A 15,124-nucleotide genomic window follows, 5' to 3' on the forward strand; every position below is an offset into this window, starting at 1 on the left:
CTTTACATTGGACCGACAACCAGCTCTGATATAAGTTGACAAGTATCAAGCACTTGGAAATTCCTCCCTTAAAGCTAGGTATAAAAGAGAGAACCAAGCCACTCAAATACTTGAGTGAGCATCTCATACTACCAATGTAAGCCCCTATCATAAACCATCTGATAGCAATTAACTTTTACAAAAAAAGAGCATGTTTGCAACATGTGATGGTTCCATATTAACAATCACATTCCAAAACATAAAAAAATGAAATTTTAGATTTCAAACGATTCAACAAATGGACATGAAGTATCCCATAATTCTGTTACATTACAACAATAATTGATTTACAACTTGTTAAAAAAAAATAATTGATTTACAATACCAGATATAAATGGCATCTTCTTTTAATTAAGTTTTTGAAATCTTCTTTTACAACAGGAATTTATCAAGAATAAGACTAACAAAATTACACATGTACAACACATTAGTGTTCTATGATTTATCTATATCTATATTTGTCAAAACAAAATTTAGTATCACACGAAGCGGCATTCTATCGGGCCTCTAACAATGAGATTGAAGCTTCGTTTATTGAACACTCTTTAGATGAAGATTCCATGCTATTTTTATTATCCCTTGCAGCGTAGAACCCGGGTTCATTTGGTTTGGGGAGTAACTTTTCACCCTTTAACATAAAGACCACAGATGACATGTTAGGCCTATTCTCTGGTTTCTGTTGTACACACAATAGACCGACATGAATAAATCTTATTATTTCTGAACATATGGCTTCATCATATGCTATGTCAGCTGTTAACTCCAGTGGCCGTTCTTCAATCCATAGTCTCCATGCCTAAAATGACATCAAAGTTACTGAAAGAGTAAGCGGCTATAATATTAAATAGTTTGTCACAACTCACAAGATAAAGAAACATATACACTTCAAAACTTACATGACCAAGAAGGTTAAGACGATGTAGAGGATCACGGAATCCATGATTCTTTCTACCACTAATTATCTCAAGTACAACGACTCCAAAGCTAAAAACATCAGACTTTATTGAGAAGGATCCATCCGCTGCATATTCTGGAGGCATATATCCACTGCAAGATTTTTTTTGCAGTTTTTAGTAAAAGGAGCTGCAACATGGCACAGAACTGAAGGTTTAAATAAGTACCGTAATTTTTTTAGTAATTAGTCCCTAAATAAAATTCTAATCAGGAATAATGCCTAAAACATAGAACACAATGCTTGTAATATTTGTTGATATTGGACATAGTCCATGTATAGTCTCTACTCTATGGACTAATACTCCAATATGACAATTATTATCAAAGACTAAAACCAAAACAATGAGGATAAAAAATAATCTTTCCTGTATTTTAGGAATACGAACTGATAAAAATCTTTAATAGAAACGAAAACTGAAATCATTACTATGATCCAAAGACTAAAAAGTCATTTAAGCCTTAAATTGAAATAAATGTAAGTTAGATATTACTATGATCCGATCAATCTATTTGTATTAGCCTCTGCTTCGTCTCCCTTAAATGATCTGGCTAAACCAAAATCTGCTATCTTTGGGATCATATCAATATCAAGAAGAATATTGCTTGTTTTCATATCTCTATGTATGATTCTTAATGTAGAATCTTGATGAAGATACAACAGCCCTCGAGCAATTCCATCAATAATTTCCAGGCGCTTATTCCAATTTAGCAATTTGCTTCGCATAGTATCTAACAAATTTCACATTCTTAAGTTAGCATGGGAACTACTTTATGACAAGAGTAAACTAAGAAATTAATTTCGTTGGTGAGAAAGTTCAAACCAAAAATAAAGTAATCCAAGCTTCTGTTGGCCATGAATTCATAGATCAACAACTTTTCATCTTGTCGAATAGAACAACCAAGAAGTTTTACAAGATTACGGTGTTGAAGCGTTGCCATCAAATTTACTTCATTTTTGAACTCCTCGGTTCCTTGTGCCGATGTTTTAGAAAGCCTCTTAACAGCAATCTCTTGGCCGTCAACCATTACGCCCTAGCAATATTTTTGAAAATTGTAGTACTTAGAGTACATGGTGAAATGACTATATAGATAAACTAACATGATATCGAAGACTATACCTTGTACACTGGTCCAAAACCACCTTCTCCCAACTTGTTTCTGATAGAGAAATTATTTGTTGCATTAGTGATGGTTGAAAAATCAAATATTGTTGCCAAATCACCATATTCCTTCTCCTTCTTGTGCTTCCAGAGAAATAACTTTTTTATATACCCTGAAGTAACAGTTTAAGTGGTTTAATGTTAAGAAAGTAAAGGAACACATCAATCAAACTTCAGAGTTCATTGTAATTTGTAACTAATTCTGTTTGCAGACTATTTGAGTAAGTAAATCATAAATATTTGAGATTTACTTGTCATAACTTTTTACTTGGCTTACCAAGCTTCTTTCTATATGCTGATGTGATCAAAACGAGAACGGTTATTACAATAATGAATGTAATAACTCCTGCAAGAGTCCCGGCAAGCTTCAATTTCCGCTTATTCTCTTCATGATCTGAGGGTTGAAGTTAATGTCAGTCAACAAGAAGGTATAGAATAAAAAATCATCCTTAGAGAACACAACTTCCATTTGGGAGTTTATTCATGATCATTTGGAAGTTGAACACAACTTCTTCTTCTTAAAAGTGAAAAGAGAATTTACTAGCTTAATAATATCAACACAAATGGTGAAATATTAAATTTATGCTATATATCTAACTGAAAAGATAAAATATGTAATAAGAAATGAAAATACCAAGTTCTGAAGATGCCAGCCGTATGTAAATGTCTTGTCCTTGGTCTTGATGTTTTCTCATGTCCACAATGTTGTCAAACCAAAGTAAGCAGCCACTTCCACCATCTCTGATATCTAAATTTGCATATGCAGTGCAAGTACAGCTTTTCAAACACACTGTCTTGCATTCTTCAAGGCTCAAGCTCTTGTCATACCAAGATGTTGATGTGTCTGGCAACTTCATGTTTGTGTATGGTAAAAATCCATCTCCTTTGAGACAATTTAAACTTATTTTCCTTACACACCCACTATACCAATTTGATGATTCCCACTCTGGTTGAACTTTTGGCATGAAACCTTCCAAGCATTCACATATTGGAAAGTTATTTTTATTGCAGTTAGAATTGATACCACAGGTGTCATACGCATCACACTGGTCTTCAGGACTAGAAGATATAGTCCCCCAAGTTTGTGTACTATCTGACCATTGAAGACGACGTGAATTTCCAGATGGATCTAGCTCCATTCTAGTAATAATTGAACTGTTCATAGTTTCATATTGATAAGAGAATTCTTTGTCAGTGAACACTACTGAGAAATTCAAGACTCTGTGCATTCTTTGCCAGGAAACACCAGTGAAAAGAAATCCATTCCATGACCCTCCTCTATACAGAACTTTTGCTCCCTTTGTAGTAAACTGTTGAGGAAAACCATGCGTATCTATCTTATATGAACACTCACCTTCAGCAGGATCTTCAAGGCTTCTCCAAGATGTGAGATATCTATATGGACCAGTAACTAAATTACTTTTCAGCTTCATTCCCGCAAGGAAAGTGTTACCAGGATAATCAAAACTTTCCCACAACAAATCCTCATTCTCACCGCTGCTGTTTGCATCTTTCACAACAAGGTTTCCTGAATCCAACAGCTGCACAATAACTGATTTCATCGTCGCAGTTCTTGATGAATTGGAGTTCCATATGACACCTTTGGAACCATCAAGAATAACAAGACTTCCTTGATCATTGAGTTTCAGCATTGCTGTTGAGTTTTGCGTAGGAGTATTTCTGTTGGCAACCCACACAATTGTCCTTGGTGATATGTTCTTGTACCATATACTGAAGTATTGACGTTCTGGATCTCCAAAGTTGAAAAATCCCGCTTCATACATTCCAGCTGAAGAAACAAGTGTATCGCCGTATTGCATAAACTGATTTGGAGCAATAGAGGTAAAAGTATTTTGTTTAGAGAAAGTGGGAATGGAGCAAAAGAAGAAAGAAAACACCATTAGCATTAGCACCTTGTTATGGTTCTCCATTCTGGTTGTGTGAGTCTGTTCTCATCATTTCCATTTTATCGTATTCCAAATTCAGTTGATAGTCCAAGTCTTCCCATTTTGCGTGTTTTTAATTTAAGGAAAATGCTAATTTATATAGATATTCAATGGTGATAGTGATACTGAAAAAGAGATGTGTAACTTATTTATTTAGATATTCAATGCTAATTTCTTTTACCGTTACTTATATTTTGGCATTCCCTTGAGATTTTGTCATTGTCTTTCAAACCTTTGTCTGCGGTCATCTTCCATGCCAGGTTTTTTCTTTTCTCTATCAAATTCTTCAACTTGCATTTTTTTGTCTGTATTATTTATTTTTTTGTAATGATACTGATTTTGTTCCGATTACTATTATAATTGATTCTATTATTATTTATGTGCTTTTTCTTTGCCAGGCATACTTGCATTTTTTTTTTCCGATTGTCCATGCTGTTGTTTTTGCAATTTTTTTTAACCGAGTTTCTTGTATATAATTTTTCTTTGGTCCGATGAAATTTTTTACAACAAAATATCATTGTTTTTTTTATTGATTTTATTTGTTTATATATATGTTGATTCATTATTTATCTTTCCTTGATATACGTTGTTGTTCTTATTATTATTATTAATTATTATTATTACCAGGATAATCAAAACTTTCCCACAACAAATCCTCATTCTCACCGCTGCTGTCTGCATCTTTCACAAAACTAGGTTTCCTGAGTCCAACAACTGCACAACAACTGATTTCACCGCTACAATTCTTGATGAATTGGTGTTCCAGATGACACCAATTATGTTTTCTCACTGGACATCCTGGGTTTGTGCACTTGTAGTAACTCCTATATTATGTTTAGTCAAAAAAATAATTAATTACACAAAGTGAGTAAAATAAAACTAGTGGGAAAACCCTTTAGTCTTAGACATCACATGGCATAGAATATTTGAGTCTCATTCTCATCCCATGCATGCATTAGACTTAGAGAAATGTGGGTTGCCAAATTTGACCAATAAGAATATTTAGACATTGTGCAAAAAGTCTTGAGAGTTTTTGGTCTAATTCAACTGCACGTGATAGGTAAAGTATAGGTGGTCCAAAACATGATCTATAATGGTACATTGTACGTTGCTTTTCATAAATTTACTTTGCAATTTTTACATATATTAAAATAAATAGATCATGTATTTAATGTGTACATTTTTTGTATGAATTCTTTAAAAAAAAATTGTATATGTGTGCCTTTAAGTTTGACCTTATCTTCTAAAACACTTAGTTTTGTTAATTGTGAGTATCATTAGAAGAACAAAAAATGTATTTAGTAATTTAAATTGAAACTTAGACAATTTTTTAGATGAACCTGCCTTAATATCATTTTATGTTAATTTTGTATTTAATAATTATCAAACTGACATGTAACATGATAATTCCAGACTCTGTCCACTTTATTAAGCCATACATCTAAGCAAAGATTTGATTTGAGTTTTTTTTCTTCTTCATATAATAAATTAAAGCAGCTACAAGCATGCTATATTAGAGTTAGAATTCAAATTACAACAAAAAGCCACTAATTAATTATAGGTACCTAAAAGATACGGATATACATATATCATTATTAATGGCATGTATCATGCATTTATTATTATGTTTAGGGTTATATGCTAACAAGTATCCTAAGGGAACTTGTTAAGAAATCTAAAAGTAGTATATTTGTATTTGATTCAACAATATTTTAATTTTTGAAAAGTTAAATTCATCACTTTTCATCATTTTCTAATGTAATATTTCTATGAGAAATGCTAGGGTCACACACACTAACACTCTCTTTTAACACATCAAATCAGAATTGGACATGTGTCCCACTTTTTTATTTCAATTAACTTATAACATGTTTAACCATTTAGTGTTGACAATGATTTATTTTATTTTTAATTATTAAATTAGGTTTTAACTTTTCATCTCCTTTGCTCAATCTCCCCCAAAACACGTTCTCCTCTGTCAATCTCCCCCAAAACACTTTCCATTGCAAAATTGGTCAAGGCAAAGTTTTAACCTATCTACAGCGACTCGATAATCAAAGGAATATACAATCAAAGGAATATACGTCATCGTGTAGAGAGAAAGAAAAACAAACAGAATTCATCTCAGGAAAAAATGGAAATTGAAGAAGACCCATGTTTCTCACTACCTCTTCTCTCTCTTCTTCTCTTTCTCTCTCCAACTGTTAAATTAAATTATTATAAAAAAATCAAAATGTTTAGAAACAGGTTAAACAGGTTACATGTTAATTGAAATAAAAAAGTGGGACACATGTCCAATTCTGATCTGGTGTGTTAAAAGAGAGTGTTAGTGGGAGTGACCCTAGCCTTTCTCTATTTCTATTTTTATTCTCTTAACCAATATCCTAAGAACACTCTTTAATATTACCTTATGTTTATACTCCCACGATTTCTTTTTAATTGTTGTCGTTGAGTTTAAGCATTGCTGTTGAGTATTTCTATTGGCAACCCACACAATAGTCCTTGGTGATATGTTCTTCTACCATATACCGAAGTATTGGCGTTGTGGATCTCCAAAATTGAAAAAACCTGCTTCTAAGGTTCCAGCAGCAGAAACAAGGGTTTCATTAAATTGGATAAACAGATTTGGTGTAAGAGTGTTCAGTTTAGAGAAAGTGGGCATGAAGCAAAATAAGAAAGTACACACCATTAGCTTTAGCACCATATTATGGTTCTGCATTCTGTTTGAGTTGGTTTGTCGTCCTCATTTTCCTTTTATCAAATTCCATTGAGAAGACTTACTCCAAGTCTTCCCATGTGCGTGCTAATTGATGCAAATTCGAAACAAAACTAGCAGGTTTGTGGTGTATAATCTGACCTACTAACCTCAAAGCTTGGTATGTTGACAGATTCGTTTTCAAGTCAAGACCTTCTAGATGATGGAATTGAAAAGGAAAGGCAGAGACCTTCTAGTTCTCCATTGTGTTTGTGTGGGTTTTTTCTGCTTACTACTTTTTAGTATCATATTAATTTTTCATTTGTCTTACCAAGCTTCTTAATTTTTTTTACCTGCCCCTTTTTGGCTGACGACAATCCCTATCTGTCATCGACAACATTGCCTTTTTCAAATTCAAATAAGACAAAGGCCCTGTTTGGATAAACAACTTATTTGCAGCTGATAGCATAAGCACTTACGTATATATATTTTTTTTAACTCGGTAGCTGGCCCAAAAACCGATTAATTTGAGGGACCAATCCCACTCTCTACTAGCAGGAAGACCCAATTGAAGCGAGAGAAAAACTCTGTATGAACTGACGCAACACATGAATTGTTGACACTTGGGGATTCAAACATGAGACTTACAGAAGAACACACTCCAAAGTCTCAAACCAACACCACGAGGCCAAACCCCGATGTTACTTCTATAGCAAAAGATAAAAACAAAGCAATTGTTTTCATAAGTTCTCCAAAAAAGTCTTACAAAACTTATGAACATTTCATAAGTTGTTTTCATCTCTGTAGCATCAAGACATCCGATCAAGGACGTGTTTGGTGTCCGACACATGTCAGTGTCCAAAACTGACACATGTGATTACGTTCAAATAATTGATTTTCTCAAAGTCTTAATGGTGTCAACGTGTCAGTATCAGTGTCGTGTCCAGTGTCCGTGACATTCTTTCAGAGGTTCTCGTACGTTCTTCAAACAGGCCACATGAAAATAATGTAAGGTCCAGACAACACCAACAAGAAGCCTGTGATGTAAAACAAATCAAAGTCTTATTCAACTTTTAAGTTATAGAGTTACCTGTGAAATGGGAACAAATGACTATTCTTACTAGAAACAACAATTTCTCATAAACGTGTACATTGCAGAGACCTCAACCATACAGTGATCATTGAATTGGTATGTGGGTGTATAAAATAAACGAATTTTCAAACTATACAAGTATAACGGTAATTTTGAAAAAATAATAATTTTAGAAAACTTACCTTAAAATCTTTGTTGTTTTTGGATTTCCAAACTATTAAATTTGAATTTCCAAATTCTATCATCTACCGAAGTTGTTAGTAGGTTGAGTCACGACCATGTCGCTCTCTTTAAGACGTTTCGTGGCACTATCCAAAGTTGTGCAAGGTAGACTATCAACCACGCCGCCTCCAGGATAAAACAAGCCCAGCTACAACTGTTCGATTAACTACTGCACTGTAGAAAAATCGTTCGAGAATTACACCCTCTAAATATGGCTCAATCGTTTGATCAAAGTCACTCGATACGGTACGTAACCGCTCTATTCGAAACCGTTCAAATTAATATGGTATTATTACCATTCTATTATGGTGCTGAGACCACTCAAATATGGTGTTACCACCATTCTAACTTCTCCAAAACATCAATATGGTACTACGACCACTCAAATATGGTGATACCACCATTTCTCCTTAAATAGAAAATTATTAAAATAATTTATATACTGTTAAGATCATTCTTTAATTCCGACGGGACATTAGTATTACGAAAAGGGACTAATCTTAATAGTACTCTATATTCCGAAGAATCATATATTATCGAAGGGACTATGAACTTAAGACCAAGGGACTATGGTCTTAAGAAGACTCTTAATACCGAAGGGACAGAAAGGAGTAGAAGCAGAAGAAACTCGCTATCGCAAGTCGGAGGGAGAAGAGAAGAAAAGAATTCCCGACAACTCAATGAAATTCTTTTCGGTGTGAAGAATGAGTGGGGCGAACTTCTCCTTTTATAGGGAGAGTTTGTAACAAAAAACGAGTGACTTGGGGATTAAGTCTGATTAATCCTTAAGCAAACGCGTTTTGTTTCTTAATTGGATATATCCGGAAGTTTCTGGATATGCTTTTGGATCGGGTCGGATCGTAACAAATTTATTTGTTACGCGTAGCGCTTACGGATAATGATTAAATTAATTAATTTAACATTTTCAAGTGACAAAAAAATATATATCAATTTTTTTCCGACCCACGACCCACGCCAAGCCCGACCCGACCGGCCGGACGGACGGCGGCGTCAACCCTTGGAGGTCACTTTTCCCATATATAAACACTTACTAGTTGGGGTGACCCTCCAATGTGGGACATTTTTAAGTCACACCCACCCACTAGTTCTTTCATAGTGTTTTTCTTTCCAATTTTCTTCACTAGAATTAACTAGTGTTCCAACAATCCCCCACTTGAGTTCAAAATGGTTTCGTAAATCGTTTCCATAAGATTTGCTAATATACAAAGGTGTCGCCAACAACTTGAACCTTAGCATAGTGGAAGGTATTCTGATTTAACAAGAGTTGCTTACAACATTGAACTCTATCTGAGACATAGAATCCACACACAAACCTTTTCATAGGTGTATTCTAAAAGCCTGTGCGTTTTAAGGCCCTGCACGTGTATCCCGATTTTAACGAATGCTCTAGGAATTCTGCCTCGAAATTCCATAGGACCGGCCTAGTTCCACATTCGTATAGGTGAGTCTATCAAGGGTACTCCTGTAGCTGTGTACCCTACTCAACATAGAGTATAGATCTCATTAAGAGTTACTATTACCTCATCCTTCTTTCGCTGCAGGATCGTGCTTTCTATATTCTTTATCTCATAGCATGTTCTACCACTTCATGACTTGTTATTACCCATTGAACCTATTTCTTGGGATCTCCAGTCATGTAGGTCGGGTTACCATCACTTGTGGGCTATAGACATTAGTCCCATCCTACTGGATGTTTCTCGGACTTTCTTTCTATTAAGTCCTTTCGTCAAATGTTCAGCTAAGTTTTCATTTGTACGTACAACATCAACTCTAACCGCTCCATTAGGGATACACTCTCTAATCGTGCTGTGTTTTTGCCTTATCTGTCGTCTCTTACCATTTGTAATAACGATTCTTAATCTTTGCAATAGCCGCGGTACTATCACAATGAATTAACACAGCAGGTAACGATTTTTCCCATAGAGGGATCTCAGCTAGCAAGGATCTTAGCCAACTTGCTTCTTCACTAGTTTTCTCTAGTGTTCTCATCTCAGATTCATTCCATAGTGGACTGAGTCAATATCATTTGTTTTAACAAACAACTCCTCTAGTGATGCTCAATGTGCAAACACTAGTCGCTAAATATTCATCTGAAAGATGTTCTATTTTATATCTTGTACCATTTAAGTACAATATGTTACTCCTAGTGAAGTAATCTTAGAGTCATAGTCTTCTTAAGACACCTCATGACTCTTTCTATAGCATGGCAATGCTTGCCATCCGTCTACTAGTAAACTTGCACAAGAGTTTCACGACATCGACAATGTCGGATCTAATACATTCAGTGGCATACCTAAGTGCTTCCAATGATGCATGTATATTCTGTTTTTCTAATTCCATCTCAAGTGTTCTTACACTTGGATCATAATATGTGATTGCAAGTTTACGGTGAAATAATTACATTTCCTTAAGATCTTCTCAACTTTGTGAGATTTATCAAAAAAGTTATCTTTTCTGATCTAGTAATCTTGAAACCAAGAATTACTTCAATTTTTGTCTAGGTCTTTCATATCAATGTTATTGATAAACAATGATTTCACATAATTCATAACATGAATCTTTAAATCAAATATGAGCAAGTCGTCTTCATAGAGACATATGATCGTGCAAATATTATTTGTCACTTTCATTCACTTTATACTCATTCGATAGCATTAGAATGTCAAATTTTTCATGTCATTCCTTAAGAGTTTATTTTAGACCATACAAATAATTATCTAACTTACCGACCTTGTTTTCTTGTCCATGGATCGCAAAATTTTTCAGGTTGTTCCACATAGATTTGTTCTTCTAGTTCACCATAAAAAAGACAACTTTCACATCCATTTGGAGTACTATCGAGTTATAAACCGTGGCAAAAGGGACTAGTACTCTTATGGATATGATTTTCGTGACTGGTGAATGAATGTCGAAGAAGTCTATATTTTTCTCTTTGTCTAAAACTTTTGACTACAAGAAAAGCCTTGTACTCATCAACCGTCCCTTCAAGTTTTAGTTCCCCTTTTTGAAATTCCAAATACAACCGATTGATTTTGCAACCATGAGTCAAGTCAACTAAGTGTCATGTTTTGTTAGACTCTAGAAAATCCATTTCATCTTTTATTGCTTCTTGCCATAATTCAGCATCCATTAAGGATATAGCTTTTTAAGGCTTTAATGGATCTTCTTCCATTGTATAAACCAAGTTCATACTCTTTAGCAAATTTAGCTTTCTTACCTCCTTGAGGTTCTATAACATCTTGTATGATGTTTTCATAACTATTTCTAATTACATGAATGTGATTAGATATAGTGCCCCCACTAGTTCTTAATTTTTAAAGGGAAATTTATTTTGCCCCCACTAATGTCGTGCTCCCATTAGAGCCCCCACTAGTGCCCCCACTATTCTTTAGTTAAAGGGGTAAATATTTACATAGAATTCGACATCTTTCAAATTCTATGATCACTTTAACATTTAGGTCATAAAACCTATATGTTTCGTTATTTATCGCATACCCGATGAATACATATTCATAGGCTCTACTAGTGAGTTCAACTCTCTTGGGGTCCAGGATCTAAATATAATCCAGACAATCCCAAGTTCAAAAAATAAGACAAGTTGGATTGTCTTTTCTTCAAAAATTTCTTAATTAGAATTTTTGTTCTTAGACTTGGGTACTCTATAAATTTCAATTTTCGTTATAAAAAATTGAACATTCAAGCATATCAATTTTATTTTTCCAAAGTTCACAGTCATCAATAAATATGATAAAAATATCATTTTATCATTTCTAATTTATGTGTCATCAAATTAACACATATCATTATGTTTAGAGATTCATATCCTCTAAATTCTAATTTATATGAACTTTTGATTCATATATCTTGACTGCAATAAATAAAATTGTTTAATTATATAACTTTGGAATTAAGTCCAAGTTACTCAAGTTTAAAATTAAACACTTGTTCGTGATCAATTTTGATATGTCAAATATTAAAATCACACAACTAATAACATAGAATGAGAATTTAATTTTTAACATACCATCAAAGTGCAATCTTTTTCCACAAGAGTGCATGGTACACAAGTCTCTCTTTAAGTCTGAGTCAACTCAGTCTTATTCAATAGAAATCTGAAATTCAGATTCTTTCTAATATTTAGAGTAACTAACTTCCGAATTTTAGCACTCCCTTTGAACTAAAATCATGTTAGTTCCTTCAACCAATTAACCAAGGACACAAATTTAAGAATATTAAATCTGCGCATTTTTTCAAATTGTTATTTCAAAGTAGTACAAAGCAATTCCACTTAAAGTGACAACCGAATGAATGCCAAGCAATTCCATCTTCAGAAATCGTTTGTCCATTAGCATCCAATCTTAAATAGTCACCAATATAGGATTTGCTGCAAGTGCTGACTTTTTCAATAGCAACGTGTTCTGATTCAATATTTAAAGTAAACAAGCCTTGCCGAACATGGCTTCTAAAGTAAAATAATATCAACATTGCTCTTCGGTGAATTTAGCGTTGTTATTAGAAATAACAAATACTTCATCGTTTCAGTCGAAAGATGCAATTCTATAGCTTGATTTATCCTTAATGTATTTAGGGACAACTTAACCTCAATATGTAACTTCTTCGGTAGACATAGCATATAGAAACGTCTTAAAATTGTTGTTTTTGGATTTCCAAACTATTAAATTTGAATTTCCAAATTCTATCATCTACCGAAGTTGTTACTAGGTTGAGTCATGACCATGTCGCTCTCTTTAAGACGTTTCGTGGCACTACCCAAAGTTGTGCAAGGTAGACTATCAACCACGCCGCCTCCAGGATAAAACAAGCCCAGCTACAACTGTTCGATTAACTACTGCACTGTAGAAAAATCGTTCGAGAATTACACCCTCTAAATATGGCTCAATCGTTTGATCGAATCCACTCGATACGGTACGTAACCGCTCTATTCGAAACCGTTCAAATTAATATGGTATTATTACCATTCTATTATGGTGCTGAGACCACTCAAATATGGTGTTACCACCATTCTAACTTCTCCAAAACATCAATATGGTACTACGACCACTCAAATATGGTGATACCACCATTTCTCCTTAAATAGAAAATTATTAAAATAATTTATATACTGTTAAGATCATTCTTTAATTCCGACGGGACATTAGTATTACGAAAAGGGACTAATCTTAATAGTACTCTATATTCCGAAGAATCATATATTATCGAAGGGACTATGAACTTAAGACCAAGGGACTATGGTGTTAAGAACACTCTTAATACCGAAGGGACAGAAAGGAGTAGAAGCAGAAGAAACTCGCTATCGCAAGTCGGAGGGAGAAGAGAAGAAAAGAATTCCCGACAACTCAATGAAATTCTTTTCGGTGTGAAGAATAAGTGGGGCGAACTTCTCCTTTTATAGGGAGAGTTTGTAACAAAAAACGAGTGACTTGGGGATTAAGTCTGCTTAATCCTTAAGCAAACGTGTTTTGTTTCTTAATTGGATATATCCGGAAGTTTCTGGATATGCTTTTGGATCGGGTCGGATCGTAACAAATTTATTTGTTGCGCGTAGCGCTTACGGATAATGATTAAATTAATTAATTAATTAATTTAACATTTTCAAGTGACAAAAAAATATATATCAATTTTTTTTGACCCACGACCCACGACCGACCCGACCGGCGGCGTCGCCGCCGCCGCGCGCGTGATATATATATATATATTGTAAGCGTTCACCTGTTCACAAAATTGGGTACCCCAAGGGCACACCCTTGGAGGTCACTTTTCCCATATATAAACACTTACTAGTTGGGGTGACCCTCCAATGTGGGACATTTTTAAGTCACACCCACCCACTAGTTCTTTCATAGTGTTTTTCTTTCCAATTTTCTTCACTAGAATTAACTAGTGTTCCAACAATCTTTCATCTTCATTCTCTCCCAAATTCTAGCGTAAACCTGCGGCCCCGCAAAGAAACGGCGCCGTTGCAGCTGAGATCAAAATTCTCGGAGTGGAGGAATGGAAGGAAGCTAAGAAAATGCGGAGCCATTGTTCAGAGTTATGAAATCTTTCCGCTATTATTTTAATCCATCAATAAATTTCTATTTTTTTTATAAACATTTTCTATCTTTTTCAACAAAATATGAATTCCGTCAAGCGCCATATTTCCTTTCTTAACAAACTAGTATGGACACCGTGTTAAGTACGTGTTAGAATTTCGTCATCATCAAGAGATAGAATATTGTGATGTAACAAATGTCAATTAAATCTCAATATTGGATAAAATATTGGAGGTTCAAGAATAAATAAGTGAAAAATAAATTCATATAGCTTAAAATTTTGGATGAAGATGTAACATCATTATCACTTGTGTGATTGCTCTTTCTACAATATATCGTTTCACACAAGTGCTGGCTCCCCATAAGTCCCAATGGTGATATCATATCCGCATCAACATTTTTGGGAAGCGGAAGTGGTTTGTGGTGGTGGATCGTGGACACAGAGAGTCTCATACTTGATGGAGAGATGTTAATGTGTCAAGTGTGAGTTAAAATAACACATTGAATGCAATTGTAGATGTTGAAAAACATATAAGTGAGATGACTCATATATCTAATGACTTAAGATTTTGGGTGAAGCTGTGATGTCAATCTCACTTGTGTGCTTGCTTTTAGCCTAATGTTATGATACAACCCAATAAAGGTTCCCACGAAATTCCCAAACTTATGACGATTTGTTTTGTTAGTTTTTTTTGGTGTCATTTGTTTAATTTTGTATCTTAAATTTTAGTTTTGGGATGTTATTCGTTTTCAAGCAATTTTTTTATTCAACGTCTATTATTTTAAATTTATTCACTTTTGGTCCGATTTTACAATGGAAAAATGTAGACACCTCATTAAAATTGAACACATCAGCCTTAAAACACAAGAGGGGCCATCAAATCAGAAAAAGGGCATAAGAGAGGGTGCAAAATCGCTCAATTAAAAAGATTGGGTGCAAA

General features: G+C 34.3%; 1 protein-coding gene across 2 annotated transcripts; it reads right to left on the reverse strand.

Annotated features, from left to right (window-relative positions):
* Positions 1 to 370: 370 nt before the first annotated feature.
* Positions 371 to 4,390, reverse strand: LOC146935843 (G-type lectin S-receptor-like serine/threonine-protein kinase At4g27290). 2 transcript variants are annotated; one of them, XM_085750921.1, is made up of 7 exons: positions 2,788 to 4,385; positions 2,431 to 2,547; positions 2,112 to 2,266; positions 1,815 to 2,025; positions 1,485 to 1,722; positions 936 to 1,086; positions 371 to 835 (listed from the first exon to the last, which is right to left on the reverse strand). In XM_085750921.1, the coding sequence occupies exons 1-7, from the start codon at positions 4,082 to 4,084 to the stop codon at positions 536 to 538; spliced, it is 2,469 nt and encodes an 822-aa protein (XP_085607047.1). In that variant the 5' UTR covers positions 4,085 to 4,385; the 3' UTR covers positions 371 to 535. The 2 variants fall into 2 exon arrangements, with proteins under 2 accessions (XP_085607047.1, XP_085607048.1); XM_085750922.1 differs by lacking the exon at positions 2,431 to 2,547 and having other exon boundaries at positions 2,788 to 4,390.
* Between the last annotated feature and the right edge of the window lie 10,734 nt (positions 4,391 to 15,124).

This window comes from Medicago sativa, chromosome 3 (genome assembly GCF_051527215.1).
Source record: "Medicago sativa cultivar Bolivia chromosome 3, Bolivia_mono, whole genome shotgun sequence".
Lineage (NCBI taxonomy): Eukaryota > Viridiplantae > Streptophyta > Magnoliopsida > Fabales > Fabaceae > Medicago > Medicago sativa.